This window comes from Rhinoderma darwinii, chromosome 9 (assembly GCF_050947455.1).
Source record: "Rhinoderma darwinii isolate aRhiDar2 chromosome 9, aRhiDar2.hap1, whole genome shotgun sequence".
Classification (NCBI taxonomy): domain Eukaryota; kingdom Metazoa; phylum Chordata; class Amphibia; order Anura; family Rhinodermatidae; genus Rhinoderma; species Rhinoderma darwinii.
The window spans coordinates 70,386,925-70,412,133 of record NC_134695.1 but is presented as its reverse complement, the minus strand read 5'-3'; the positions used below and the strand labels follow the sequence as shown (position 1 = coordinate 70,412,133).

Below are 25,209 nucleotides of genomic sequence, written 5' to 3'. Positions count from 1 at the left end.
TAACTGGATGTTGGGGGTGTGTCTACACAGCCTGACACTGTCCAATCAGTGCTGACTGTGCCACACATGTAGAGGCAAAACCCTTTTGACAAGGGGAATGTAACACCCAGTTGTCAATTTATTTATTATTTTCCTGGGGGAATAACAGAGGAACGTCGCAATATAGAGCAGTTCTGAAGAAAAGATTTAAGATTTTGACCGAAATTAGTGGTTGAACAGCTCTAAAAAGATTGGGTGGAGTGTGAAGTCTGTATGGTGAAATAAAGCTATTGAGCTCCCTGGCAGAGCTCCTAGAGCCTCATGTATAGAATAAAAAAAATAGTGAAAAAAAAAAAAAGTGCTACATTCTTTTAACATGGAAGGAGGAACATTTGTTAAACAAAAATGTGACTAATAATGCAAAATAAAATGGGGAATCATAAGGTGCGGCTGCTGCCAGGATGACCCTACGAGTAGATGCTTCTGCACTTTCTAATCCGCCCCCCCCCCCCATCCTGATTGAAATTGTGCGCTCTATAAGGAGTAATGTGCCTCGGCCTGATGAGCACTTCACCTCTACATTGACCTGCTTGTATATTCCCACTATTCAGATTCACGTTTGCCTCCACTTGTCTTTTATCACCTCCCCAACTCACCATCATAGCGTCTGCATTCTGTAGGGTGTAGGATCATTGCGAGCAGCGCTGCACAGAGTATGGGCTTCATTATAATGTGGATCTGTGTGGTGTAAAACAAAGCTTTAATGCCCAACATGTTCCAATGTGCGTCACCTCAGGAACACCAATAAACAGTTTATATAAAGATATAATTACATAAACAGTGGAGTCACTGTGTACATACATTAGTAATCTTCTACTTATCTACAGTTTGTAATATACTCCACAGCTGCACTCACTATTCTGCTGGTGGAGTCACAGTGTACATACATTACATTACTTATCCTGTACTGATCCTGAGTTACATCCTGTATTATACTCCAGAGCTGCACTCACTATTCTGCTGGTGCAGTCACTGTGTACATACATTACATTACTTATCCTGCACTGATCCTGAGTTACATCCTGTATTATACTCCAGAGCTGCACTCACTATTCTGCTGGTGGAGTCACTGTGTACATACATTACATTACTTATCCTGTACTGATCCTGAGTTACATCCTGTATTATACTCCAGAGCTGCACTCACTATTCTGCTGGTGGAGTCACTGTGTACATACATTACATTACTTATCCTGCACTGATCCTGAGTTACATCCTGTATTATACTCCAGAGCTGCACTCACTATTCTGCTGGTGGAGTCACAGTGTACATACATTACATTACTTATCCTGTACTGATCCTGAGTTACATCCTGTATTATACTCCAGAGCTGCACTCACTATTCTGCTGGTGGAGTCACTGTGTAAATACATTACTTTACTTATCCTGTACTGATCTTGAGTTATATCCTGTATTATACTGCAGAGCTGCACTCACTATTCTGCTGGTGCAGTCACTGTGTACATACATTACATTGCTTATCCTGCACTGATCCTGAGTTACATCCTGTATTATACTCCAGCGCTGCACTCACTATTCTGCTGGTGGAGTCACTGTGTACATACATTACTTATCCTGAGTTATATCCTGTATTATACTCCAGAGCTGCACTCACTATTAAGCTGCTGGAGTCACTGTGTACATACATTACATATCCTGTATTATACTCCAGAGCTGCACTCACTATTCTGCTGGTGGAGTCACTGTGTACATACAATACATTACTTATCCTGTACTGATCCTGAGTTATATCCTGTATTATACTGCAGAGCAGCTGCACTCTCTATTCTGCTGCTGGAGTCACTGTGTACATACATTACATTGCTTATCCTGTACTGATCCTGAGTTACATCCTGTATTATACTCCAGAGCTGCACTCTCTATTCTGCTGGTGGAGTCACTGTGTACATACATTACTTTACTTATCCTGTACTGATCCTGAGTTATATCCTGTATTATACTGCAGAGCAGCTGCACTCACTATTCTGCTGGTGGAGTCACTGTGTACATACATTACATTGCTTATCCTGTACTGATCCGAAGTTACATCCTGTATTATACTCCAGAGCTGCACTCACTATTCTGCTGGTGGAGTCACTGTGTACATACATTACTTATCCTGTACTGATCCTGAGTTACATCCTGTATTATACCCCAGAGCTGCACTCACTATTCTGCTGGTGGAGTCACTGTGTACATACATTACATTACATATCCTGTACTTATCCTGAGTTACATCCTGTATTATCCTCCAGAGCTGCACTTACTATTCTGCTGGTGGAGTCACTGTGTACATACATTACTTATCCTGTACTGATCCTGAGTTACATCCTGTATTATACCCCAGAGCTGCACTCACTATTCTGCTGGTGGAGTCACTGTGTACATACATTACATATCCTGTACTTATCCTGAGTTACATCCTGTATTATACTCTAGAGCTGTATTTAAAATTCTGCACATTTCAAAGTGAGAGAACTCCCAGCATTCCCTGCTTTTTCAGTGTCTGCACACAGGTTTCTCTGATATATTTTCAGACTGGGTCAAATGCTTCTTTCATAAGAAATTAATAATTACAAAATATGTACTCCATATGTAAGAGGGTTGGTATTGTGACACAGTGAACACCTGTCCATTAGTTGCAATTGGGGTAGACAAATTACTGCAGACTTCAGTAGCCATTAGCCTTTTTTTTTGTTTCAATTCCTCACCATTTAAGATATCTGTTTGCTGTCAATAAATGGAAGCATTCTAGTTTATATTTAGCTAAAAACCACAGCTGTTTGGATTTTTACACTTAAAGGAATATTCTGACCATAGACAGACAGATCTATATTCCACTTTCCGTTATTGTCTATAGGAGGCACAGAAACATCTGAGCGCTTGTGATCTGCTGTTTTAGTATCTCCCATAGAGAATAATTGCATGTATTCGCTCAAGCAGAGCAAACTCTTGGATCTTTCTCTCTTCTGCCATGTTATGTGTGCAGGACTAGGTCAGAACAGGTATCAACCTCTTGCTAAGAGTGGAAGAATGTTTCAATTCACTGGAAGCAAGCAGATGTTATAAATTGTGAGAAACAAGCATGACATATATTAGAAAATTGCATAACTTTTTATTATACAGGATTTAAGTTTTATTTATAGAAAGTTGGACAATACCTTTATAGAAAAATCTGACCGACGTCTGAAGAATAATTTAAGCATTTTGTATTTTGTCCATTACATGATCCCATTTATGAAGTAACTTACTGTGACGGGCGAGTTCCCAGCGGGATAAGAGGACGGCTCTTCTCTAGTGCGTTTATGAAGTCTGTGTCAGATGTCTGCATTATATATTGGGTAGCGGGACGGAGGGGGTACATTTTAGCTGAATGTCATGTTTTGTTTTTTTGTTATTGTTTTTGCTGTTCTTCACGGATTTTCTTACTTTTGGTGATCACTCGGCCAAACTCAAATGTCAGGTCGATAATACCTTGTGCTAAAGGGGTTGTTCGAGACATTAAGAAATTAATCCGGCTGAAGGATACATGAAAAAATAAATAAAAACCAAATAATACTCCTGTTAAATTCAGCGCCGCTCCAGCCGGTCTTTGTTTATATTCCTGCAGCGATAATGTGTCGTACATCCACATGACCGCTGCAGCCAATCGCTGGCCTCCGCAGTTACGTGTGGTACGTGCTAGCATCAGCCCTGAGGCCAGTGATTGGATGTAGTAGTCCTGTGGATGTTTGCATGTCATCGCTGAAGAAAAATACTCAAAGACCGACAGGGGGAATCGACGCTGGAGAGGAAAGGGATTTCACAGGTGAGAATTGTTTTTTATTTTATAACCTCTCCAGATTTAGGTCTTCAAAATCTCTGAAAAAAGCCTCTTTAAAGCTATGTACACTTTTTGCAGGTTTTTTATAAAAATGTTTTATCTGATTTGAAACAACTTTCAAATAGATTTTTATCAAAATAAATTTTTACTTTTTGATACAGCTTTTATGTATCTTCTATATCGTTCCGTCAAAGCCGAATGTGTCATGTCAGCTGTACTGATGGTTTTGAGTCACTGATCCTGAGTTACCGAAAATAGACAGGGAGGCAGCACAAAAAAAAAAGGACCGCTTTAATTACCCGTGCAACGTTTCAGTACAACAGTACCTTTCTCAAGCATGGACCTGGTCCTGTTGATGCGTGCATCCACTTGTGGTCCGGTGCTGTGGAATTTTTCTTGTTTGATCTGGAGTTACATCCTGTATTATACTCCAGAGCTGCACTCACTGTTCTGCTGGTGGAGTCACTGTGTACATACATTACATTACTTATCCTGTACTGATCCTGAGTTACATCCTGTATTATACTCCAGAGCTGCACTCACTATTCTGCTGGTGGAGTCACTGTGTATATACATTACATATCCTGTACTGATCCTGAGTTACATCCCGTATTATACCCCAGAGCTGCACTCACTATTCTGCTGGTGGAGTCACTGTGTATATACATTACTTATCCTGTACTGATCCTGAGTTACATCCTGTATTATACTCCAGAGCTGCACTCACTATTCTTCTGTGGAGCCACTGGGTACATACATTACTTATCCTGTACTGATCTGGAGTTACACCCTGTATTCTACTCCAGAGCTGCACTCACTATTCTGCTGGTGGAGTCACTGTGTACATACATACATTACATTACTTATCCTGTACTGAACCTGTATTATACTCCAGAGCTGCACTCACTATTCTGCAGGTGGAGTCACTGTGTACATACTTGGATATTGGAATGTTTTTTTGGGTGCTGAGATCTTGTGATGTACAATATTATGTTGATAAAAATCTGAACTTGAAGTTTGTTTCTTGGTTTAGAGAAGGACGAGGTCGACTCCAGCCTGAATCACGTAAAAAAGTGCGATATGGACAGAAACCCATCCCCCCCGACCAGTGACGATGAAGAGGCACAGACTGAGGATTCCATAGGGAGCACTGTATACAGCAAGCACTGGTTCTTCAGCACGCTGACCAAGCTCATCGAGGTGATGCTGTAACCACAGCCCAGTCTGTACTGTGATTTATTGGATATAACCATTATCATGTGTGATGTCTAACGCACCTCATTATCTTAGCTCCAGCAGAGAACATTATGGGTGAGGCCACATATAGCGACTGATGTGCGGCGGTCTGCGTTTTCTAACGTTTTGCTAACTCCACCCGCAGCAATTCACGGTAAAACTGCATGCAGCTGCATCCTCTGACAGTATCGCGGCACATCGACCGCTATGTGTGGCCCTGTTTAGTGTCACCGCTTTGTAGACCAGTGGGTCTGTTCATGCTGCGTTTGTAGTATACATCAAGCGGTGTCTGAAGGATTTCTGGACGTATGCCTCTGATGGAAGCCCCGACAAGACAACGTATAGGTATACAGTGACCTAAGTCGCCCATAAACTCCCATATTAACAAATAAATGTATACCACGCATTTCGCGTTTTCTTACTGGATGCCTCTGGAACAGTGTATTTAACGACACTATTCCATGCAGTAATAGATAAGATATACCGACATATATAGGCCCGTACGCCAAAAATACACACAGGGGCCCTATGGATATGTGCCGGGAGCTTTCTCACCACATACGCCGGACGTACGCTCTAATTGCAGTGTGAATAAACCTTTAGGCTGTATGGAAATGTTTGTTTTAGCGTTATTTATGCAGCAATTTACGATAAACGCGGCCAAAAAGATGCCACAAAATATTTACGTGACTACATTCTGATCATGCTAGAAATTGGTAAGAGACTAGAAATGTCTCCGCAGATCTTCATCATTCTTAACTTTATTGCCTTCAGCTCGTTACAGAGAAAGACAAATCGCCGGCTGCTGATGAGATCTCCGTGGAGCTGGAGGAAGATTTGGAAAATGACATCTGTAAAGTTTGGGACATGTCTATGAATGAGGTATGTTTCTCCACAAAGGGAATAGAAACAAGTGGACGGAGCATGGACCTCCAGCTGCACAGAGTATTTCAGGAGAGGGTGTGCTGATCTTGTGGGGGGGTAATGGCCTGTCCACTGATATGGTGATAGTGAGGAGAGGGGCTGCGTGTGACGGGCAGTGTCCTGATGTGAGGAGGGGAATGGGGACAAGTGGGAGGTCACACAGAGTTCACGTAGAAGAAGCAGAGTCACCAGCTGCACAGAGTATTTCAGGAGAGGAGGTTTCTCATGCGAAGCAGTCCTCTAGTGTGATGGTGTTAGTGAGGACAGCGCTTTGTCATGCTGGATATGGCATTTAGTGACTATTTTCACCCTTGTATAACGAGATCTGTTCCACCACGTTTCGTTATATTTCGGTATTTTAAGGGTGCATCTTACGTTTTGTGCTGTAAAGGTCATTTATTTTCTATTGGGCTGTCTGGGGTTTTCCTACTTTTTGCTGCCAATTGATAGATAAACATTGCGTAAATGTCAGATTAAGATTAACCTTTTAGAATTGAATTGGATATATTGTTTTTGTGATAAGAATCTGCATTCAGTCTCGGATACATACGTCTCTGTGGTCCATACAGAAGTTACATTGCCAGGTTGTTCTGTTCACTTGAGTGGACGGTTTCATGCAGGTTGCTGCGTTGATACATAAATGATTATACCGTGGCACAATCTAGTGCTTAAATTACTAAAGTGTTGAGCAAATATTTGCTTAGGCTTTGTTCACATTTGTGTTTTTAAGTTTCCATCATGGGGGCAGTCTGCAACACTATTGTTGCGATCAAGCTACTGGAACCCACGATGGAAATCTGACAAGAACAAATTGACTCATCGGGTATCATTAGCATCTCCGTTTTAAAAAATGGTTCTGGCGTAGCCGTTGTGGCTCCGCTATGAACGCAAGCCAAGGGATTTGTTGTTGTTTTAACAAAAAAATAGCAAAATCAATAAAAATAAGCATTCTTATAGGGTTTGTGCTTAGAGCATCATCAAGCCTCCAATCCCTTAATAAAAAAATAAAAAATTTTTTTTTTCTAATCTGCTTTTTTCGTTTTTCATTATAATTGTTTCTTTTATTCTATTTTCTCTGTTTACAGCAGCCACATAGATGTAGATAGATGACCTATAGGAGATTGTAGTGGGCATGCTCTGTGAGATGTGCAGAGGTCACTGCAGTAGGAGGGTTGAGATGATGTCTCCAGCACTTGTCAATGGTGTGGTGCAGTGTTATCTGTCTCCAGCTTTATAATAGAGTATATAAACTCCTTCCAGTTTTTGTTTTTTTTTCTCTGCCTTCCAAGAGCCAAAAAACAGTTTTATTTTTCCGTCTACCATATAATGTGCTGAAAAACGTTTACAAATGATTTTGTATGGTGGAATGGGAGAAAAACAGTGATTCCTTCATTGCTGTTTGGGTTTTGTTTTTACAGTGTTCACCGGGCCATAATATCGACATGTTAACTTTAATCTGTCGGTCAGTACAATTATGGCAATGCCAAATTTCTCTCGTTTTTTTAATTTTTATATTTCACTACTTTTACAAAATAAACACTTTCTTAAAAAATAAAAATATTTTTGTTGCCATAGTGATTTTAAAACGTTTACATTTTTCTCCATTTATTTTTAAAAACGTTCTTAAAATTATTTAAACATTTTTTTTTCTTGTCCCGCTAGAGAACTTGAACGCGTGATTGTTCGATCGCTTGCACAATACACTGAGATACTTATGTATTGCAGTGTATTGTGCTTTTAAATGGTCTCCTATTAAACACTGAATAGATGGACCAACATGGTAGACCTGGGGGCCTTCATTGGGTCCCGACTGCCATAACACACATCGGCATCCCACGATGGCATCACTATGAGCGTTAGAGCCCCCCCCCTTTCTAACTGCTTAGATTCCGTGGCATCTAAGCGGTAAAGCGGCTGGGATCAGCGTTATCTATGATAGATCAAGGTGTCATCTGTAATATATAGCTGATCCCCATTCTGTATGTAGTGTGCTCAGATTGTGACACCACCCCATAATCCAAGCCCCCCTCTCAATTATGACATGTGTATGTCAATTTGGGAAGAGGTTAAAGGGGTCTAAAAATAAATTAAATATATATATATATATATATATATATATATATACATACACACATACACACACACACACACACACACACACACACACACACACACATACGTGTGTGTTTTTATATAAACTATAGTTTATAGTCTAACTATAAATTGTTTGTTATTTTCATTGTGTTCCAGGAGGTGGCGCTGTTCCTATTGGAGTTTAATGCACCGGAAATTTTTTTAGGAGTCATCTCAAAGTCTAAATGCAACCGTTTGACAGTAAGTAATACAAGTGCCGGATTATCAGACTAATATACAGAATAGCAGATTGTCTGATTGGGCCATATTGAGTAGAGTTAAACCTTTAGCTGCAAAATACAAAACCTATTCTGACACTGATTCTGTAAAATCGTCTCTTCCCGACAGGAAATGTGTGTGGGCATTCTGGGTAATATGGCCTGCTTCCAGGAGACGTGTTTGGCCATCAGTAACAATGAGAACTTGGGGTAAGTATTCGTAGTTTGCTACTGTATCTGTTAAACTGGTGGATTATGATGCGGGGTTGGGCCAGTTTTACTTATATACCTTACTGAACGCTAAATGAAAAGGTATAAACTCGCTAAATTATCCATTTAAATTAGCGTCATTCACTGTGTTCAGATCCACAACGTTTAACCCCTGCAGGGTTGGGTAAAAGTTTTGGCCAGAGAGCAATAATAGATTTTTTTCTTTTTAAGAACAAACTTTTTAGCTTCAGCCAAGAAAATTTGTTTCTTCCTGGTCATTTTGCAGAGAAATTCTTTTGCTGCTGATGTGCGACACAGACCCTCCAACTCTGCTAGAAACTACCAGGTAGGTGGACACAGACAACCCATTGATATGAATGAGCACTGTGTAATGCATAATTTCCCCTGTGGTGGCGCTGCAGGGAAACAAAACCCTTACTGACAGGTTTTTCCACAGATTTATAGCCGATCGCTGTGGGGGACGCTTTGTGATTCGTTTGTCAATGGGCCCTTATAACAAATGGGGATTATACAAATAAAGGGGTTGTCTCAGAACACACATTGATGGAATATCACTAGGAATTGGCATTAATATCTGATGGAAGGCCATGCCACTGCGTGTCCTCTTGACTCCACTCAACGTCTTCCAGAGACTACATGTTGATATCGATCACATCCTGGGCCTCATGAACAGTCATTTGTATTGTGTTTCTTACAAACAGTCTTGACATTAGACACTACCTATTAATTGAGGAAACAAGTCAAAATACAGCCTAGAAACAGTAAATCTGAAAGGGAACCGGTCACTAGGTTTGGAGCCACTAAACCACCGACATGTTATACAGCGGCAACGCAATATAGAGATGCAATGGGCATGAGCCTGATGCTGCTGGACTCCCAGGCTCTTCGGCTCTTGGCTACCCTGCTCTGAGTTTGTGTAGTCTACCGCTTTGTGGCTCAGTTGTTACCACTAGACACTTTAACTTCACAATAATAGCACTTACAGGTGACTGGGGCAGATTTAAAGGAAAAAAGGAGAGAATCCAGCGATGTATAATAGAAGTGGGGAAACTCGGTTTCCACTTTTATTGGATGTGAGCAATAAATAACGAACACAAGAGTAACAAGGTGGTTAGGATGGCAAATAGAAGCCTACGCGTTTCGAGCACTGACCGTGCTCTTATTCATGGCTAATTCCTTATCAGATCACACTTATGTGACAGAGGCAGATCTAGCAGATAATAACACTTACAGATGACCGGGGCAGATGTAGCAGATAATAACGCTTACAGTTGACCAGGGCTGAGCTTGCAGATAATACTAGCACTTACAGGTGACCGGGGCAGATCTAGCAGATAATAATAGCACTTACAGGTGACCGGGGCTGAGCTTACAGATAATACTAGCACTTACAGGTGACCTGGGCAGATCTAGCAGATCAGAAATTTCACAACGGATTAGTGGTAAAGGTGGCATCCTATGACCGTGCCTGGTGTAAAGTCACTGAGCTCTTCAGTAAAACCCATATTACTGGCAAGGTTGGTCTATGGAGAGTACACGGCTGTGTGCTTGATTCCATTCACCTGTTTGCAATGGGTGTGGTCTTAACTCCATAATTAGGAGGGGATCCACATACTTTTGGCCATAGTGTATGTTTTAGCTTATTCGTGTTCTGTACTATCCTGTGTTCCAGGCTGCTGTTGACTTGCGTATCTCAGGATGATGTGATGCGGACATGGTTGGGAAGGATCAGGAAACAACTCTCTGTCCGGGATAACCTCTGCTTCATCATGAGCAGCTCCACCAACGGTAATGGTGAAGTGCATGTCATTTGAGCAAATTTAGAGCTGTCCTAATCAGTGTCTTATCTGATTAGGATTTTAGTCATTATTCGCTCTTGTTCTCTATTACAACCATTCCTTTGTATTAGACCACATTCAGATGGTCGTAACATATGGCTGTGTACGGGATCTGTATATTCAGTGCTTAACAGGATCCGATCCTGTCAGGACAAAGCTGGGAAAACTTTCCCCAACAAAACCTACCACATTATGGCTGTCTAAACTAAAGTCTTTAGTTTAGCCCGCTCCATACGCTGCGGGAGTCAGCTGTGTATTACAGCTGACACCCGAGACTACCAGGAACCGCGATCGTGATGTTCCTGGCCGTTTAAATCTTTAAATGCTGCGGTCAAGCGTGACTGCAGCATCTGAGGCGTTAGAGGGGGCGGCCCCCTCAGACCGCTTCTGACAGGTCATAGTCGCCTTTTTTAGTTTTGTTTTTTTTTTAGAAGTTTTGATCAGTGGGGGTCTGAGAAGTGAGACCCCCACTGATCGCTAAAACAAAGCAGCACAAGCGTTCCGGTGAGCGCTGAGCCGCTTAGTTTCTGAACAGCTTTTCTCGGAAAGCCGATGTAACTGTGTAGGGGCGTATACTTTCTGTTGAGCCCGTAGACCGTTACTTTGGCTTTCCGAGAAAAGCCGATCAGTAACCGAGCGGCTTTAGCGATCGGTGGGGGTCTCCGTGCTCGGACCCCCACCGATCAAAACTTCTGACATGTTAGAGGTTTTCTGAAAGTTTAGTTACCCTTTAACAGAAGCCTGTGAAAATGACCATATACTGCAATACATTAGTATTGCAGTGTATTGTACCAGCGACCTAACAATCGCTGGTTGAAGTCCCCAAGGGGGACTTATTATATTTTTTTTTTTTTTTTACACATTTTACGGTTTTAATTTTTTTCACTACTAAAAACTGACATTCAAAAATATTTTTCCTATAAAGTAATGTAACAAATATTTTTTAAGAAAAATGGTATCGCAGCGTCCATAAAAGTCAAAGCTATTACAATATATTTAACATTATTTAACTCGGTGAATGCCGTAAAAAGAATAAAAAATGTAAACTTCAAAATCGTTGTTTTTTTTGGTCACCTTAGCTCTAAAAATGTTTTAATAAAAAGTAATCAAAGAACTAAAACTACAGCTCGTGGCGCAAAAAAATGAGCCCTCACACCTCTTTATTAACGGAAAAATAAAAAAGTTACGTTTGGAAAGTGAAGAGTGAAAAACTAAAATGGAAAATCAAAAAAATGTCTCCGTCCTGAACAGATTAAAGTAACACGAAGTCCTTGCACACAAGATATGAAGGAAATGAAAACGTTAGGAACTTGCCCCATCATGGGCAGATAATTATCACTCTCTATATTTTGCTCTCCAGGGGACCTGTTGCTAAAAGTAGGGGAGCTGATGGACAAGCTGTTTGATGTGGATGAAGACTTGATGATCGACTGGATAAAGGCTGGATGCCAGCGGCCGGAGACGCCACTTAATGATAGTGAAGATGAACAATCTGGGGTGATTGGACTTGTTCCTTCTCTTCTGGAGGCTGCGAAACAGCTTAAGTGAGTGCCTGTTGCCCATTCATAGCATTGCCCTCCCTTTGTCCCTAGCTCCTCCCTATTTTAACCTCCTGTTGCCCTCTCGGTGCATCGTCTCTGATACCCTTTGACAGCCATGCCCTCTCTCGAAGCCTAGCCCCTGATGCCCAGCCAGTTGCCCTGATTTTCCTGCTTTGTGTACAACTCATGCGTTACTAAGACAATACATATACGTGTAGAAATTCGTTATGTTTGACTTCTTTTTCCAGGTATGACACCCCTGATGGTCTTGATGTCTACATGCACATACTACAGCTGGTGACGACCGTCGAGGAGGGCATCCAATCCATAGGTAACGTCCTACAGTGATGAATTCTATACGTTTACAGGCTGCTGTGCACTCCTACATCTCCACTACTTACATTATTCATGTCAGCCATCCTGTGAGCCTCCCACTGTTATCAATGTGAAAAAGGGGCCGTAAGGAGTAAATGTTCCACAGACTAAGTCATTTTCGAGTCTTCGGCCGAATCATAGTTGTAACTTGAAGACCTTGGGCCACATTGCAAAACCTGAAACGGGGTCTTATGTGGTAGGGGAGCCCCCGTAAGCACCAGGGTGATTGCTTCCTCTCTGTCCTTTAGCTATGCCTCTGGATTGCTGATGCATGAACAGCTTCAGATATGTAATAAACCTCCTTAAAGAGAACATGTCCCCTCTCCTGACCTTTGTTGTGCCGTTCCTCTGTTATTCATCCTAGAAACTTATGAATAAATTGACACCTGGGTGTTACCAGTGGGGGGCGTGTCACTACATAGTCTGACACTGTCCAATCAGTGCTGACAGAGTGAGATTGTCTAGGGACACACCCCTCTGACAACTGGGTGTTACCATTCTCCTTGTAAATTTATTCATACATTTCTAGGAGGCATAACAGAGGAACTGCACAACATAGAAAATATTATCCAGCATTGTTATTTCATGGGGAATAGAAGGATTTGCATTGCAGACATGCCAGGAAATGTGGCCGGTCCTAATGCTCACTTTGTTTTTTTTAAAACTTTTTCATCATTTTTCTCTGTCTATGTGATAATCCGGAAAGTCCGTTAGTCTGACACCTCTGGCATTTATTTTGTTGCTTGATTAGAGGAATGCAGAGCATATACTGAGCCCCACAGCTTCATCATTTACAGTAGACATGACTTTACTATGCAGATCACTTTTATTTGGATATTCCGTAACTGAGTTGTAATCTCTTTTTCTCCCATCAAGTACAATCTCCAGAAGATGGAAAGCAGACGTGGGAGTTCTTGTTTGATCTGACGTGTCGGCACTTCTGTCAGCCAGGCGACCCTCCCCTGATCGTACAAGAGCAGAAATCCACCTTATCCTCCATCCTGGCAGTCATGTCGGTCATGTTCACATCCCAAATTGAGCACCAGTATACAGAGATTGGAAAAAGTATTTATCCGTTCTATATTGGCTATAGTAGCCGGGATTCTATTAAGTTTGATTACAGCATCAGCAGTAGAGGGCGCTAGAGATCAGATAAACTAGAGCAAGAAACAGCGAATTGGAGCAGCCCTGTGGGGTCACGCCAGCGAGGCCGGTGCTTCATAGAGAAGGTGAAACGTCGCATTGGATATTGGGTGAATAAACCCACTTGTTTTTGAGTGCTGCTTCGCCTTCTCTTTATTTGAGATAAACTAGAGCTATACTGATGAGGTGGATTGAGATCTGTGATCTGTGATATGAGAGAGATGAGGGATGGATGTTACATAATAATTTATTTATTTTTTCCAGATCTTACTCTGATCGAGAGCCTGACCCGGATCTTTGAGAACGTGGAGGCTTGTCAGAGGAAGAACGAGGATAAGCAGCTCTCTGACCGGGAAGTGTCTGAGGGTTTTCACTTAAGGATCCTGAAGGATGTCTGCTGCGAATTTCTCGCCAACATTTTTTCTCAATTAACAAAGGTAAGACATGGAGGGAGCAGCCATATTGGGGATTTATTGTTCAAATTTTGGGGGAAAATTGTCTTTACGAGTACCTATGGACTCCAATTTCATATGGAATGCTCCATCAGATGCCATATTATAGAGGCGTTCTCCCCTAGCATTGCATGGAAACATTGCTTGTAGCGTAGATTATATCCGTAATACAGCACCATATTAAAAGCCACATGCACTAAGGATTGACAACCCATATAATTATAATCTTGCATCTTTTTTTTTTTTTTTTTTTTTATTCGCGCCAGGAGAATATACTAGAGGCTCTTAAGCAAGGTCAAATCACGGAAGAGAAGAGCTTGTGCTTGCTCCGGAACCTGTTCCCGCTCTATCCCGAGTCTGTGAGTATTTTTGTGTGGACTTTTTGAAAGGGATTCTCTGACTCCTAAAAAAAAATTCTAATATATTAAATTCCCAAATTCAGCGCTGTTCTTGTGCTATTTGTCACCAAGGTCCAGTGTCGTGCCTTCCATAGAGGTACACATACACTGAACTCCTCCTGCTTCCTGACAGTCCTAGCATTTGACTGCAGCCACCACTAGGGGGGGCTCACTACAGAGATTATTACAGCTACTATTGAATTCAGTAGTAGCTGTACAAATCCATATGCACTGAGCTCCCTCTAGTGGTGACTGTACACATGATATAACTCTGGATGTCTAAAGGAATTATATATTGAAGGTTTAGCGATGTATTTCGGCTAATTATCTGCCATAAATACATTTTAAAATATAGTGTTCAGATTGAGCGCCATATTTGAGGCACCTGTGCCACTAACCGACATGAATGAGGAAAAAGTGGGCGAGGTTTAAGAGTCATGCCTATCGTATTTCGAAATTTTCATAATGGGTAAGAAAACTACGTTAGATCCCGCCTGGCATTTTTAGCCGAAGGCCTCATCCGCACTACATTTTTAAGGGATAGCACGCTGACTTATACTGGCCACTGTTTGTGTGGTATTAACAAAGCTTCCCTTATATCTGAAAACCAGAGCTATGAATTTGTCGGAGCTCTCCGTGGTGGGTGGGTGGGGGGTCCATGATTTCTGCTTGGGTCCCCTTCCATTCCCTGTTATCACTGTGCAATGACTTGTGAGTACCATGTCATGTGACCATGGCAGCCAATTGTTGGTCGCTGTGATGACGCATTATCTAAAGTGATGTCACCACTGCGACCAGCAAAATATTTTACAGAGCATGGTCTGCACTATGTGGGGCTTCAGACTGCAGTGCGGATTATATCTATCTGTTTGTAGTGGGTGGAATTGCTCTAGAAATCTGTAAAGAGAAATATGCAGCATTGTGACGACCATCTATTTTTGTACTTTTAGGTTAACAGCTTTATAGTGGCTTTGGGTGAAGCTGACCAAACGCTGTCAGAAACCCTAAAGAAAAAGGTCTCCACGTTCAGGGCAGGTTCATGAGGCTCCGCCTCACCATCTCCTGTGCGCTGCGGCCTCGCCTGGGATGAGAACTGTACAGTGTGAGAAGATGCAGTGATTGAAATGGCAATACATTCAGATATCAGCCAGCAGGTGGCGCTATGAATTTTTCAGCTTTCCTATGAAAAGCATCTACTGTAAGAACAAACCTATCCAGAACCACATACTCTTATATACAAAAACGATCGCTGGTAAAATTCTCCTAATCCAGCATATGTTTTCTGATGGGGCACCGCCTGTTAATCTGAAATCTCATAAGAACACAATGGTGAGATAGAATGGAGATTACTAGCACAGTCTGCTCCGTCTTCTGCTCTTGTGAAATTCCACATTATATTGCAGTTCGATGCCGGATTATCAAATTCTGGATTAAAGGAATTCCATTGTAATTGATATATATATTTATTTATAGGACTGCAATCATTTTCATGTATTCTTGGAGCAATTGCCTCCCTCTTAAAAGTAATTTTCTCATCTCTTTGGCACCTGTAGATGCTGAAATAAAGGAATGTTACCGTGTAGGACTCTGCATAATGTAAATCTCCATACAGGATCTTTTCCTGGCTGTTAAGGGTTACAGCTGATGTCGTCCTTTTTAGATAATTTTTTTGGGACTATTACACAGCTCAATGTTTTTCTATGGATTATAAATCTGAGTCTGCAGCATCAGATTGGTTTTCCTGTGCACCGGTAGATGGAGCCATGTTTACCCGCTCCCTGAAAATCCCTTACGGTAAGGCCACAACCGTGTCCGCAACATGTTCAGCGCAGCTGCTAAAGAACCTGTTAATGGCCGCACGCTATTGCGGGTAAAATTGCCCTTTATTTGCAAACTCGTGCGGCCATCAATTAATACACCCTTTACGGCTGCACGATTTTGCAGGTAAAGGGCTGTTTTACCCGCCATTAACAGGCTGTTTGACAGCCACACCCAACATGGTTGTTGGCCGGGTCAGGGGCGCTCCATGTGGCCTTACCCTTTAAGGCCATCTCCACCTCTGCTACCAGTTTTTTTTTTTTTTTTTGTCAACATATGTAAAATGAAGCAACGTTGTTGTCGTAGGTCTTAAACATTTACTGTAGTTTTGTGTCTACAGTTCCTCTACAAACCTATGTGTCTCCATAGTAACAGACAATAAACCAATCCTGTTGTCTGATCCTGCAGTCAACTTCTTATGCATTTGTCCTCTACCGGATGAATGTTCGCAAGAAGTAGGCAATATGACTCCAGAATCCGGCCACACAGGGTTTTCCTTTTACCATGCAGACGCATAGGAGCTGTCGAAACAAAACTATAAGAAATTCATTCACAGGAAACCATAAACCGCATCTACTCTATTCTGCTGATGATTCTTGCAGGGCTGACATTTTCTGCAGCTATGACTTTGTGAAGGGAGTGGATCCGATAAAAGCAGCTGATCGGAAATTCCTCATAAAATAACATTGTAATGACCAGAGCTTCACAGTGACCCGACCGCTGCCGTTCTGGTGGATCATAGAAGTTCACAAAATGTTTGCATCTTCCCTAATGTGTTAATATATGAAATACAATACTGGACTCCTGTGTTCTGTTTCGTTGCAATATCTTTTTTTTTTTTTTATATATATAGTGTAATTTGCTACATTTTGTAAAATGTTTTTTTTTTTTTTTTTTTTTTTTTACAATGGGGTTGACCTGATCTATACAAGCGATCTGGACCTTCCATAAGTGTGAACATGTAGAGGGCTTTATTTTGGGGAAATAAATATACGTTATTCTATATAACACTGACTTGCATTTGTTTTTTACACCGCGTTGTCCGATCACCAGGACAGGCTCACGTCAGTGGCGAAATTCCAAGGAGTTTGTCTATCTTATGTAAATTTTATTAATTTAACTCATGCAGCTGTCTAATACGCTTTTTTAGGCCCTATTCAGATGAGTCATGTGCTGTCTGTTTTTTGGTTTTTTTCACGGACCTATGAAATTTAATGGGGCTATTCAGACGTGTTGTTTTTCATGCAGCGTGTGAACGTTGTGTAAATCTCACTGCATTTCCTACATTGGTGCGTTTTTGTGGATCATGCACCAATTGAAGTCAATGGGTGGCTGAAAAATCACACACACGGACGTCCGTTCCTAAAGAAAAAAAAGAAATAAAATGTTCTCCATCACGGACATCATCAAAAACTGATGCCACGTGGAACAAACGCCGATGCCAAACAGTGGTGCAACGCATGGAAAGCGCTGTTTTTTTTTTTTTAAGTGCGCAAAACTGGCACGTTCGTGTGACTCTAGCCTTCGGCACGATTAGTGTAGTTTGTTTTAATTCCTCCCCATTTTTTAGTTGTCTGCTTGCTGTCAGTGAATGAAAGCATTCGTCTTCCCACTCAGATTGAATATTTCCTGCACACATAGCTGGGGGCTTATTGCAATGTGTCCTTGCAGGTAAGAGCGATCCGCTTGGAATGTAAGACAGGAGACACTTGTCCTGTTGCTGTGTTTAGCTCATACAGTGGATTTCCTACACTGACACATTGTCACACAGCGGAGCTACTGAGCTTGTTACAAAGGACCGTTTTCCTGACATCTGTAAGCTGTGCTGAATATGAGCCGTGTTATTCCAGTTCAGATGCCTTTTGACTTCAGTTTGTCATGGAAACTTCTAGACTTCTCATCCAATAGTAACTTATATTGTGGTAGAGACAATTTGACTCTTCTGCCTCATTTCACTTCGGGTATGTGCACACGCTGTGTTTTCAGGTGTATTTCGGGGCATAAACGCCCTGAAATACGCCTGAAAAAAACTGTAGCTAAACTCCTACAAACATCTGCCTATTGAATTCAATGGGAAAAACCGCGTTTCGTTCAGACCGGGTGGTTTTTATTTTTTTTGCGCTGTTTTCAAATATGGCACAAAAAAAAAACAACTCACTGTAAAAAGAAGAATGTCACTTCTTGAGCTGTTTTTTGGAGCGGTTTTTCATGGTCAATGCAAAAACCGCTAAAAATCGGAGGCTGTTTTCTCTGAAAACAGCTCTGTCATTTTCACGCCTTTTTAAATTTTTTTTATTTTATTGAGCGTGGGAACATTCTCTAAGTATTACAAGGCTGAGTCTTATGGAGAAGATAATACCGGTGTTCTCCATGTTGTAATTCGTTCCTTTGAGAATACTTATACGGATATCTGTTAACCCCTACCCGCACCAGGACGTAACTGTACGTCGTTGCGGGAAGTTACTTCCCGCACGAGGACGTACAGTTACTGAGTTAATCCCGGTGCACACTGTCGGCGACAGTGTGCACCGGGAACCAGGAGGTCAGCTGTCGCCGACAGCTGACACTCCCCTCTTGCCGGCCAGCGGTCCTTTGCCGCTGATTTCGGCGCATTAACCCCTTAAATTCGGCGATCGGGTGCAATCGCCGAATTTTAGGGGTTTCTAACATATCGGCAGACCCCCGTCCGAAATCGCGGGGTCTGCCGATAGTTAGTATGGCAAACGGAAGCCAAACAATGGCTTCCGGGTCTGCCATGGACAGAAGCCCATCAGGACCAACCTTCGGCTGGTCCTGATAGGCTTCCTGTCAGAGTGACAGAAAGTCACTGTGCCGTTCCCGATGCACACTGTCGGCGACAGTGTGCATCGGGAACTTGGAGATCAGCTGTCCCCGACAGCTGACACTCTCCAGTGTTGCCGATCAGCGGCTCATCGCCGCTGATTTCGGCAATTAACCCGTTACATGCGGGGCTCGATTGCGATCTCCGCATGTAGCGGGTTTGTAGCGCATCAGCAGCCCCCATGCAATCGTGGGGGCTTCTGATGCTTGTGATGGCACCCGGGGGCCAGACAACGGCCCCCAGGTCTGCCATGTATGTCAGCCTATGAGGATCAGCCTCTGTTGATCCTCGTAGACCAACTGTCAGAGTGACTGTGACGTCACACTGACAGTTGGAATACATTACACTACCTAGGTAGTGTAATGTATTCTAGCAGCGATCAGAGCTGCAGGTCAAAAAAAGAAAGTGTAAAAAGTAAAAGAAAAGTTAATAAACAAAAATATAAAGTGTAAAAAGTAAAAAAAAGTTAATAAATTTTTTTTATAAAAGTGTAAAAATAAAAGGTTTTGTTTTCCTATAATAAGTCATTTATTATAGGGAAAAAATGAAAACGTTAAAAAAAAAGTACACATATTTGGTATCGCCGCGTTCGTAACGACCCAATCTATGAAACTATAATGTTAATTTTTCCGCACGGTGAACGCCGCAAACAAAATAAACGGAAAACTGTCAGCATCGCTATTTTTTAGTCACCACCCCTCCCAAGATATAGAATAAAAAGTGATCAAAAAGTCGCATTTACCCCAAAATGGTACCAATAAAAACTACAACCCGTCCCGCAAAAAACAAGACCTCCCACAGCTTTTTTGACGAAAAAATAAAAACGTTACGGCTCAAAATAGCGTGTCCCAGAAAATAAATTATTTTATAGAAACTTAATTTTATTGTGCAAACGCTGCAAAACGTAAAAAAATCTATACACATATGGTATCGCCATAATCGTACCGACCGGCAGAATAAATTAAAACGTAATTTATTGCGCACGGTGAACGCTGTAATAAATAAAGAATTTAAAGCGCCAAAATCGCTGTTTTTTGGTCACCTTAGCTCTAAAAAAGATCCTGAGGGGCCAAAATCTCACTATACCCCTAGAAAAATTCCTTGAGGGGTGTAGATTCCAAAATGGGGTCACTTTTGGGGGGTTTACACTGTTTTGGTCCCTCCGGGGCGTTGCAAACCCGACATGGCACTGAAAACCAATCCAGCAAAATCTGCGCTCCAAAATCCAAAAGGCGCTCCTTCCCTCCTGAGCCCTGCTGTGGGTCCAAACATCAGTTTACGACCACATATGGGGTATTGCCGTAATCGGGAGAAATTGCTTTACAAATTTTGGGGTGCTTTTTCTCCTTTATTCCTTGTAAAAATGAAAAAATTCTATGTTTCCACAGAAAAATAGGTGATTTTCATCTTCACAGACTAATTCCACTAAATTCTGCAAAAAAACTGTGGGGTCAATATGCTATCTATACCCCTAGAAAAATGCCTTGAGGGGTGTAGTTTCCAAAATGGGGTCACTTTGGAGGGGTTTCGGCTGTTTAGGTACCACAAGACCGCCTCAAACCTGACATGGTGCCTAAAATATATTCCTAAAAAAAGGAGGCCCCGAAATCCACTAGCTGCTCCTTTGCTTCTGAGGCCTGTGTTTCAGTCCATTAGGACACTAGGGCCACATGTTGGATATTTCTAAAATCTGCAGAATCTGGGCAATAAATATTGAGTTGCGTTTCCCTGGTAAAACCTTCTGTGTTACAGATTTTTTTTTATTACAAATGAATTTCGGCAAAAAAAATGAAATTTGTAAATTTCACCTCTACTTTGCCTTAATTCCTGTGAAACGCCTAAAGGGTTAAAATATTTTCTGAATGTGGTTTTGAATACCTTGAGGGGTGCAGTTTTCAAAATGGGGTGATTTATGGGGACTTTCTAATATATAAGGCCCTCAAAGCCACTTCAGAACTGAACTGGTCCCTGAAAAAATAGCCTTTTGAAATTTTATTGAAAATATGAGAAATTGCTGCTAAAGTTCTAAGCCTTGTAACGTCCTAGAAAAATAAAAGTACGTGAAAAAAAATGATGCAAACATAAAGTAGACATATAGGGGATGTTAACTAGTAACTATTTTGTGTGGTATTACTATCTGTTTCACAAGCAAATACATTTAAATTTAGAAAAATGCAAATTTTTGCTAAAATTTGAAGTTTTTCACAAATAAATATTGAATTTATCGACCAAATTTTTTCACTAACATAAAGTACAATATGTCACGAGAAAACAATCTCAGAATCGCTTGGATAGGTAAAAGCATTCCGGAGTTATTACCACATAAAGTGACACATGTCAGATTTTAAAAAATAGGCTGTGTCCACAAGGCCAAAACAGGCTGTGTCCTAAAGGGGTTAAAGGGATATTCCAAACGTAAACATTTATGGCATATGCCATAAATGTTTAATAGGTGCGAGTCTAACAGATGGTTCCCACATCTCTCTCCAGAACAGGGATCACACCAGACCCCCGTCCCACCCGGTGAGGCGGCCGCCACATATGCCCCATAAATTTAGATGCCAAATGGATATGCCATAAATGCTTTAAAAAGAAGTTGAAGTTCTACTAGGCAGCCGGTGACTACACTGCAGCGGGTCTGGCTTCCCTGACACCTGCCCTTCCCATGTAATACAAGGACGAATCCGATCCACAGGAGTGGGATCCACGCTTTGTTAGAAGCTCTCTTTTGCTTGTAGATCGGTCCCAACCGGTAGACCCACCCCCCCCCCCCCTCTACGACATTCATGTGCCCTAATATGGTATTTGGAAAGTGTTTTTTGAGATGAGACAATCCCTTCAAAGTGTCTGTCCACGGAAGGGGCTGAATTGGCCAAGACTAAACATTGCGCGCTTCCCTGTTTCCTTAATTACGAGAACTGCGCAGCCACCTCTCCATTCATACCCCGCCTGGATTTGGTGGCTGCCAGGCAGGACGAGGTCAGATGACCCCTCCTCCCCCATTCTGGAGATAGATAGGGTTGGGACCCACATTTATGGCATATCCCGTGGATATGCCATAAATGTTTACATTGGGAATACCCCTTTAAAGGGGTATGCTTAACTTTGACATTTATGGCATATCCACGGGATATGACAAATGTCAGATAGATCTGGGACCCGCAGCTATATCGAGAACAGGGGTTGCCCAAACCACCCATTTTCGCCTGGGGAGGCAGCAGCTGGCTGTCTATTTCAGGTGGGGGACTAGTGTAAGGAGAGTCCTGCTCATCTGTTCTATGGAAACAGCCAAGCACTGGTTCCCACCTGGAATTGGCAGCCAGCAGCCACCTCACCAGGTGAAACGGGGGTGGGGTGAACCTCGTTCTCTCTGTGCAGGTTTCAGAGCCGAGCCCACATCTATCAGACATTTATGGCATAGCCTGTGGATATGCCATAAATGTATAAGTTGGTAATACTCCTTTTAAAGGTCCCATATACCGAACAATATTTGACTTGACTGAGAAACAATGTATGCTCCTTTATCAACCTGCATCCCAATAGGAAATCTACCTTGTATTGCTGGCGATACTGATGACGTCACCCACTCCTTCCACCTGAGACTGTTGAATCACAATGTCAGGTGACTTTTTTTTTTTTAAATTTAATCCTTCTTCGGTCTCTCTGTGTCTGGTCGGATTAAGATTCTTGTTGCAAGGTGCTTGTTTGCTCGGTAAGTTTTAATCATCGGAGCTTGCTGTAAACAAATCCTCTTTGTACTCAATGCTGACCGTAACGCTCTGTCCTAGATATCTGATCTACTCCTGTAAACCCGTGCTGGGACTGCTAGTACTGCCAAATCTAGAGCACCATTCATGGCCTTCCATACTTTTAAAGGGGGTTTCTAGGACTTTTTTTTTCTGGGGTCATTTACAAAAATAAGACATTACCGGAGTTACCATTCAAATTCTTCCTGTTTGTACGCTGTCCAGGGTCCGTTTGTGAGGCAACATTTTGCAGGAGCCATTGGACAATGAAGTCATGAGCGAGGAAGACTTTAAATGGCAAGGTTTCTCATGCGAGAACATCAAAAAAGAGACATCCCCTTTTAGAAAGTAGTCGTTCCCCTAGTGTGGGGGCGATTAGGCAAATGTAATATTACATGGCGGTCGTTCAGATGAGACATCGAGAGTCTCTTTTATGTACACGGAAATATTTTTAATCCGTAATTACAACCCATTCATTTCTATGGGCTACGGCCACCTTTCCGTATTTCTACAGATGGGTGTCCGTGCCGTAGAAATGATAGAACATGTACCTTTTTTTGTTCGTATTTAAAGCACGGACTCCCCTTAGAAGTCTACGGACGGCCAGTGATGTGCACCCGTAAATACGGAAGCGTTGCTAGGCGACGCCAGGTTTGCAGCTGTTGCATATCGTTTGTGGTTTTCTTCTTTTTGCGGATCCGTAAATACGAATGCACTCGACCGTATTTACGGACACCGTTCCGTATATGTGGATGATTATAAATCCACATTTACGGGCCGTATTTACGGATGCATGAAAAATACGGTCGTGGGGCCTTAGAGTGGCTCTCCCCGGTTTCGCTCATCGAGGGGAACCCTTAGTGGTGTTTTGTTTTTTTCATGAGACTGTTTGTTTAATTTTATATACATTTTTTTTCTAGAATGTCTAGGAGGTATTCCACCTAAGAAAGTGATGGCATATTGCTAGCAGATGATGTCACTTACTGATTGTGGGGTTCCCCACCAGTTGCAAGAGTAAGGGGGCTCTGTGGAGAACCACGGTTCTTTTTGAATGTCTACCTTCACAACACCACTGCCATCTAGGCGCTGCACAGGTACTACAACTTCATTTTAATGGCGCAAGATGTAATTCCCTACAGTCAGACCTCCACATTCAGCAAGTGATGGCATGCCCTGGCAATGCGAAAGCACCTAGTATTGGAGAATACCCAAAGAATTTGCTTCCTTGTTAGGCTATGTTCACACGCTTGGCAAAAAACATCTGAAAATACGGAGCTGTTTTCAAGGGAAAACAGCTCCTGATTTCCAACCGTTTTTTTAAGCAACTCGTGCTTTTCACAGCGTTTTATGGCCGTTTTTCTGTAGCGTCAATGAAAAACGGCTCGAGGTGACATGCACTTCTTTTTCAAAACAGCCGCATAAAAAAACGGCCCATCGGAACAGAACGCCTTTTTCCCCATTGAAATCAATGGGCAGACCCTTAGGGTCGTATTGCCCACACAATGGTGCCGTTAAAGATGTTTCCAGAAACAGCGCCACTCTTGTCCATGGGCGGTGTCTGGTATTGCATTTCAGTTTAACTCAAGAGAATACTGCAAAACCGAACACAAACCATGGACTGGAATAGTGCAATTTCTGAGAGGGGAAAAAAAAAAAAGGTCCTTTAATTCTGGACAACACCATTTTGGGAATATGATTATTGTATTTGCGGGAAGGGTCTATGGATGCAAAATTTGCTGCAGCCTTTATTTTTTCCCCTGGGGTCAACAATGAAAGTAGTTGACAACAACCCAATTGTATTTACGCTAGTTTTCTACATCTCGTGTCTGTCTGGACTGGATCATCTTTAGTAGACGGCATGTGGCGCTCTCCAGCCAGTAATACGATTACACCTGCTGTACTATTTGCAGTCGGGATAAGAGCGTCTTAGCTCCTTGTGTCAAATGAACGCTCAGCGTCTGATACGCAGGATCGAGTCGTGTGACCAGCGGACCGTAAAGTCACAAAGAAATGAGAAATACCACTCAACCTGCTTACAGTGATCTGATGGAGTACAACTTAACCCCTTCTATGCCGGAGCATTGTTTTGATGTACTATCACATTGTCCCGTGTATATTATATGGTTCCCTAGTCTAGCAATAAATCAAAAACTGGAATATCCCTTTTAAGGAAGCAGGACATAACCTGTAGTGTGACAAGTAGGATTCACGTGGTCTGCAACCTGTGGCTCTCCAGCTGTTGGGAAACTACAATGCCCAGCATTCCCTGACCACCTGTGGCTGTCAGGGTATGCTGGGAGTTTAACAGCTGGAGAGCCATAGGTTGCAGACCAATGTTTTACATGAAGGCGATGAGACACGGTAACCGGATTTTCGGCCCCTGCTCCCTCTGGACTGGTTCTTGTCTAAACAGCCGGTCTTACAATGGCCCAGTGTACACGGTCTATGAAT

The 25,209-nt window shown here is 42.1% G+C and overlaps 2 protein-coding genes across 8 annotated transcripts in view; one reads left to right on the top strand and one right to left on the bottom strand.

The window, feature by feature from the left end:
• SAAL1 (serum amyloid A like 1) overlaps positions 1-17,178 on the top strand; it is a 34,458-nt gene extending 17,280 nt beyond the window's left edge. For all 3 annotated transcript variants that reach the window (XM_075838080.1, XM_075838079.1, XM_075838081.1), the window contains exons 2-13: positions 4,897-5,063; positions 5,874-5,981; positions 8,274-8,357; positions 8,505-8,584; positions 8,871-8,930; positions 10,278-10,393; positions 11,804-11,987; positions 12,233-12,315; positions 13,236-13,424; positions 13,767-13,939; positions 14,221-14,313; positions 15,303-17,178. In XM_075838080.1, the coding sequence (XP_075694195.1) occupies positions 4,897-5,063; positions 5,874-5,981; positions 8,274-8,357; positions 8,505-8,584; positions 8,871-8,930; positions 10,278-10,393; positions 11,804-11,987; positions 12,233-12,315; positions 13,236-13,424; positions 13,767-13,939; positions 14,221-14,313; positions 15,303-15,395 (1,430 nt within the window). In that variant the 3' untranslated portion in view covers positions 15,396-17,178. The remainder of the gene's footprint in view (positions 1-4,896; positions 5,064-5,873; positions 5,982-8,273; positions 8,358-8,504; positions 8,585-8,870; positions 8,931-10,277; positions 10,394-11,803; positions 11,988-12,232; positions 12,316-13,235; positions 13,425-13,766; positions 13,940-14,220; positions 14,314-15,302) is intronic.
• LOC142660967 (uncharacterized) overlaps positions 1-25,209 on the bottom strand; it is an 88,472-nt gene that overhangs the window by 2,870 nt on the left and 60,393 nt on the right. For 4 of the 5 annotated variants that reach the window (XM_075838084.1, XM_075838083.1, XM_075838086.1 and 1 more), the window contains one exon: positions 636-717. In XM_075838084.1, the coding sequence (XP_075694199.1) occupies positions 636-717 (82 nt within the window). Of the gene's footprint in view, positions 1-635; positions 718-16,523; positions 16,729-25,209 lie in introns of those variants that run through there. The other variant, XM_075838088.1, reaches the window with a different exon arrangement.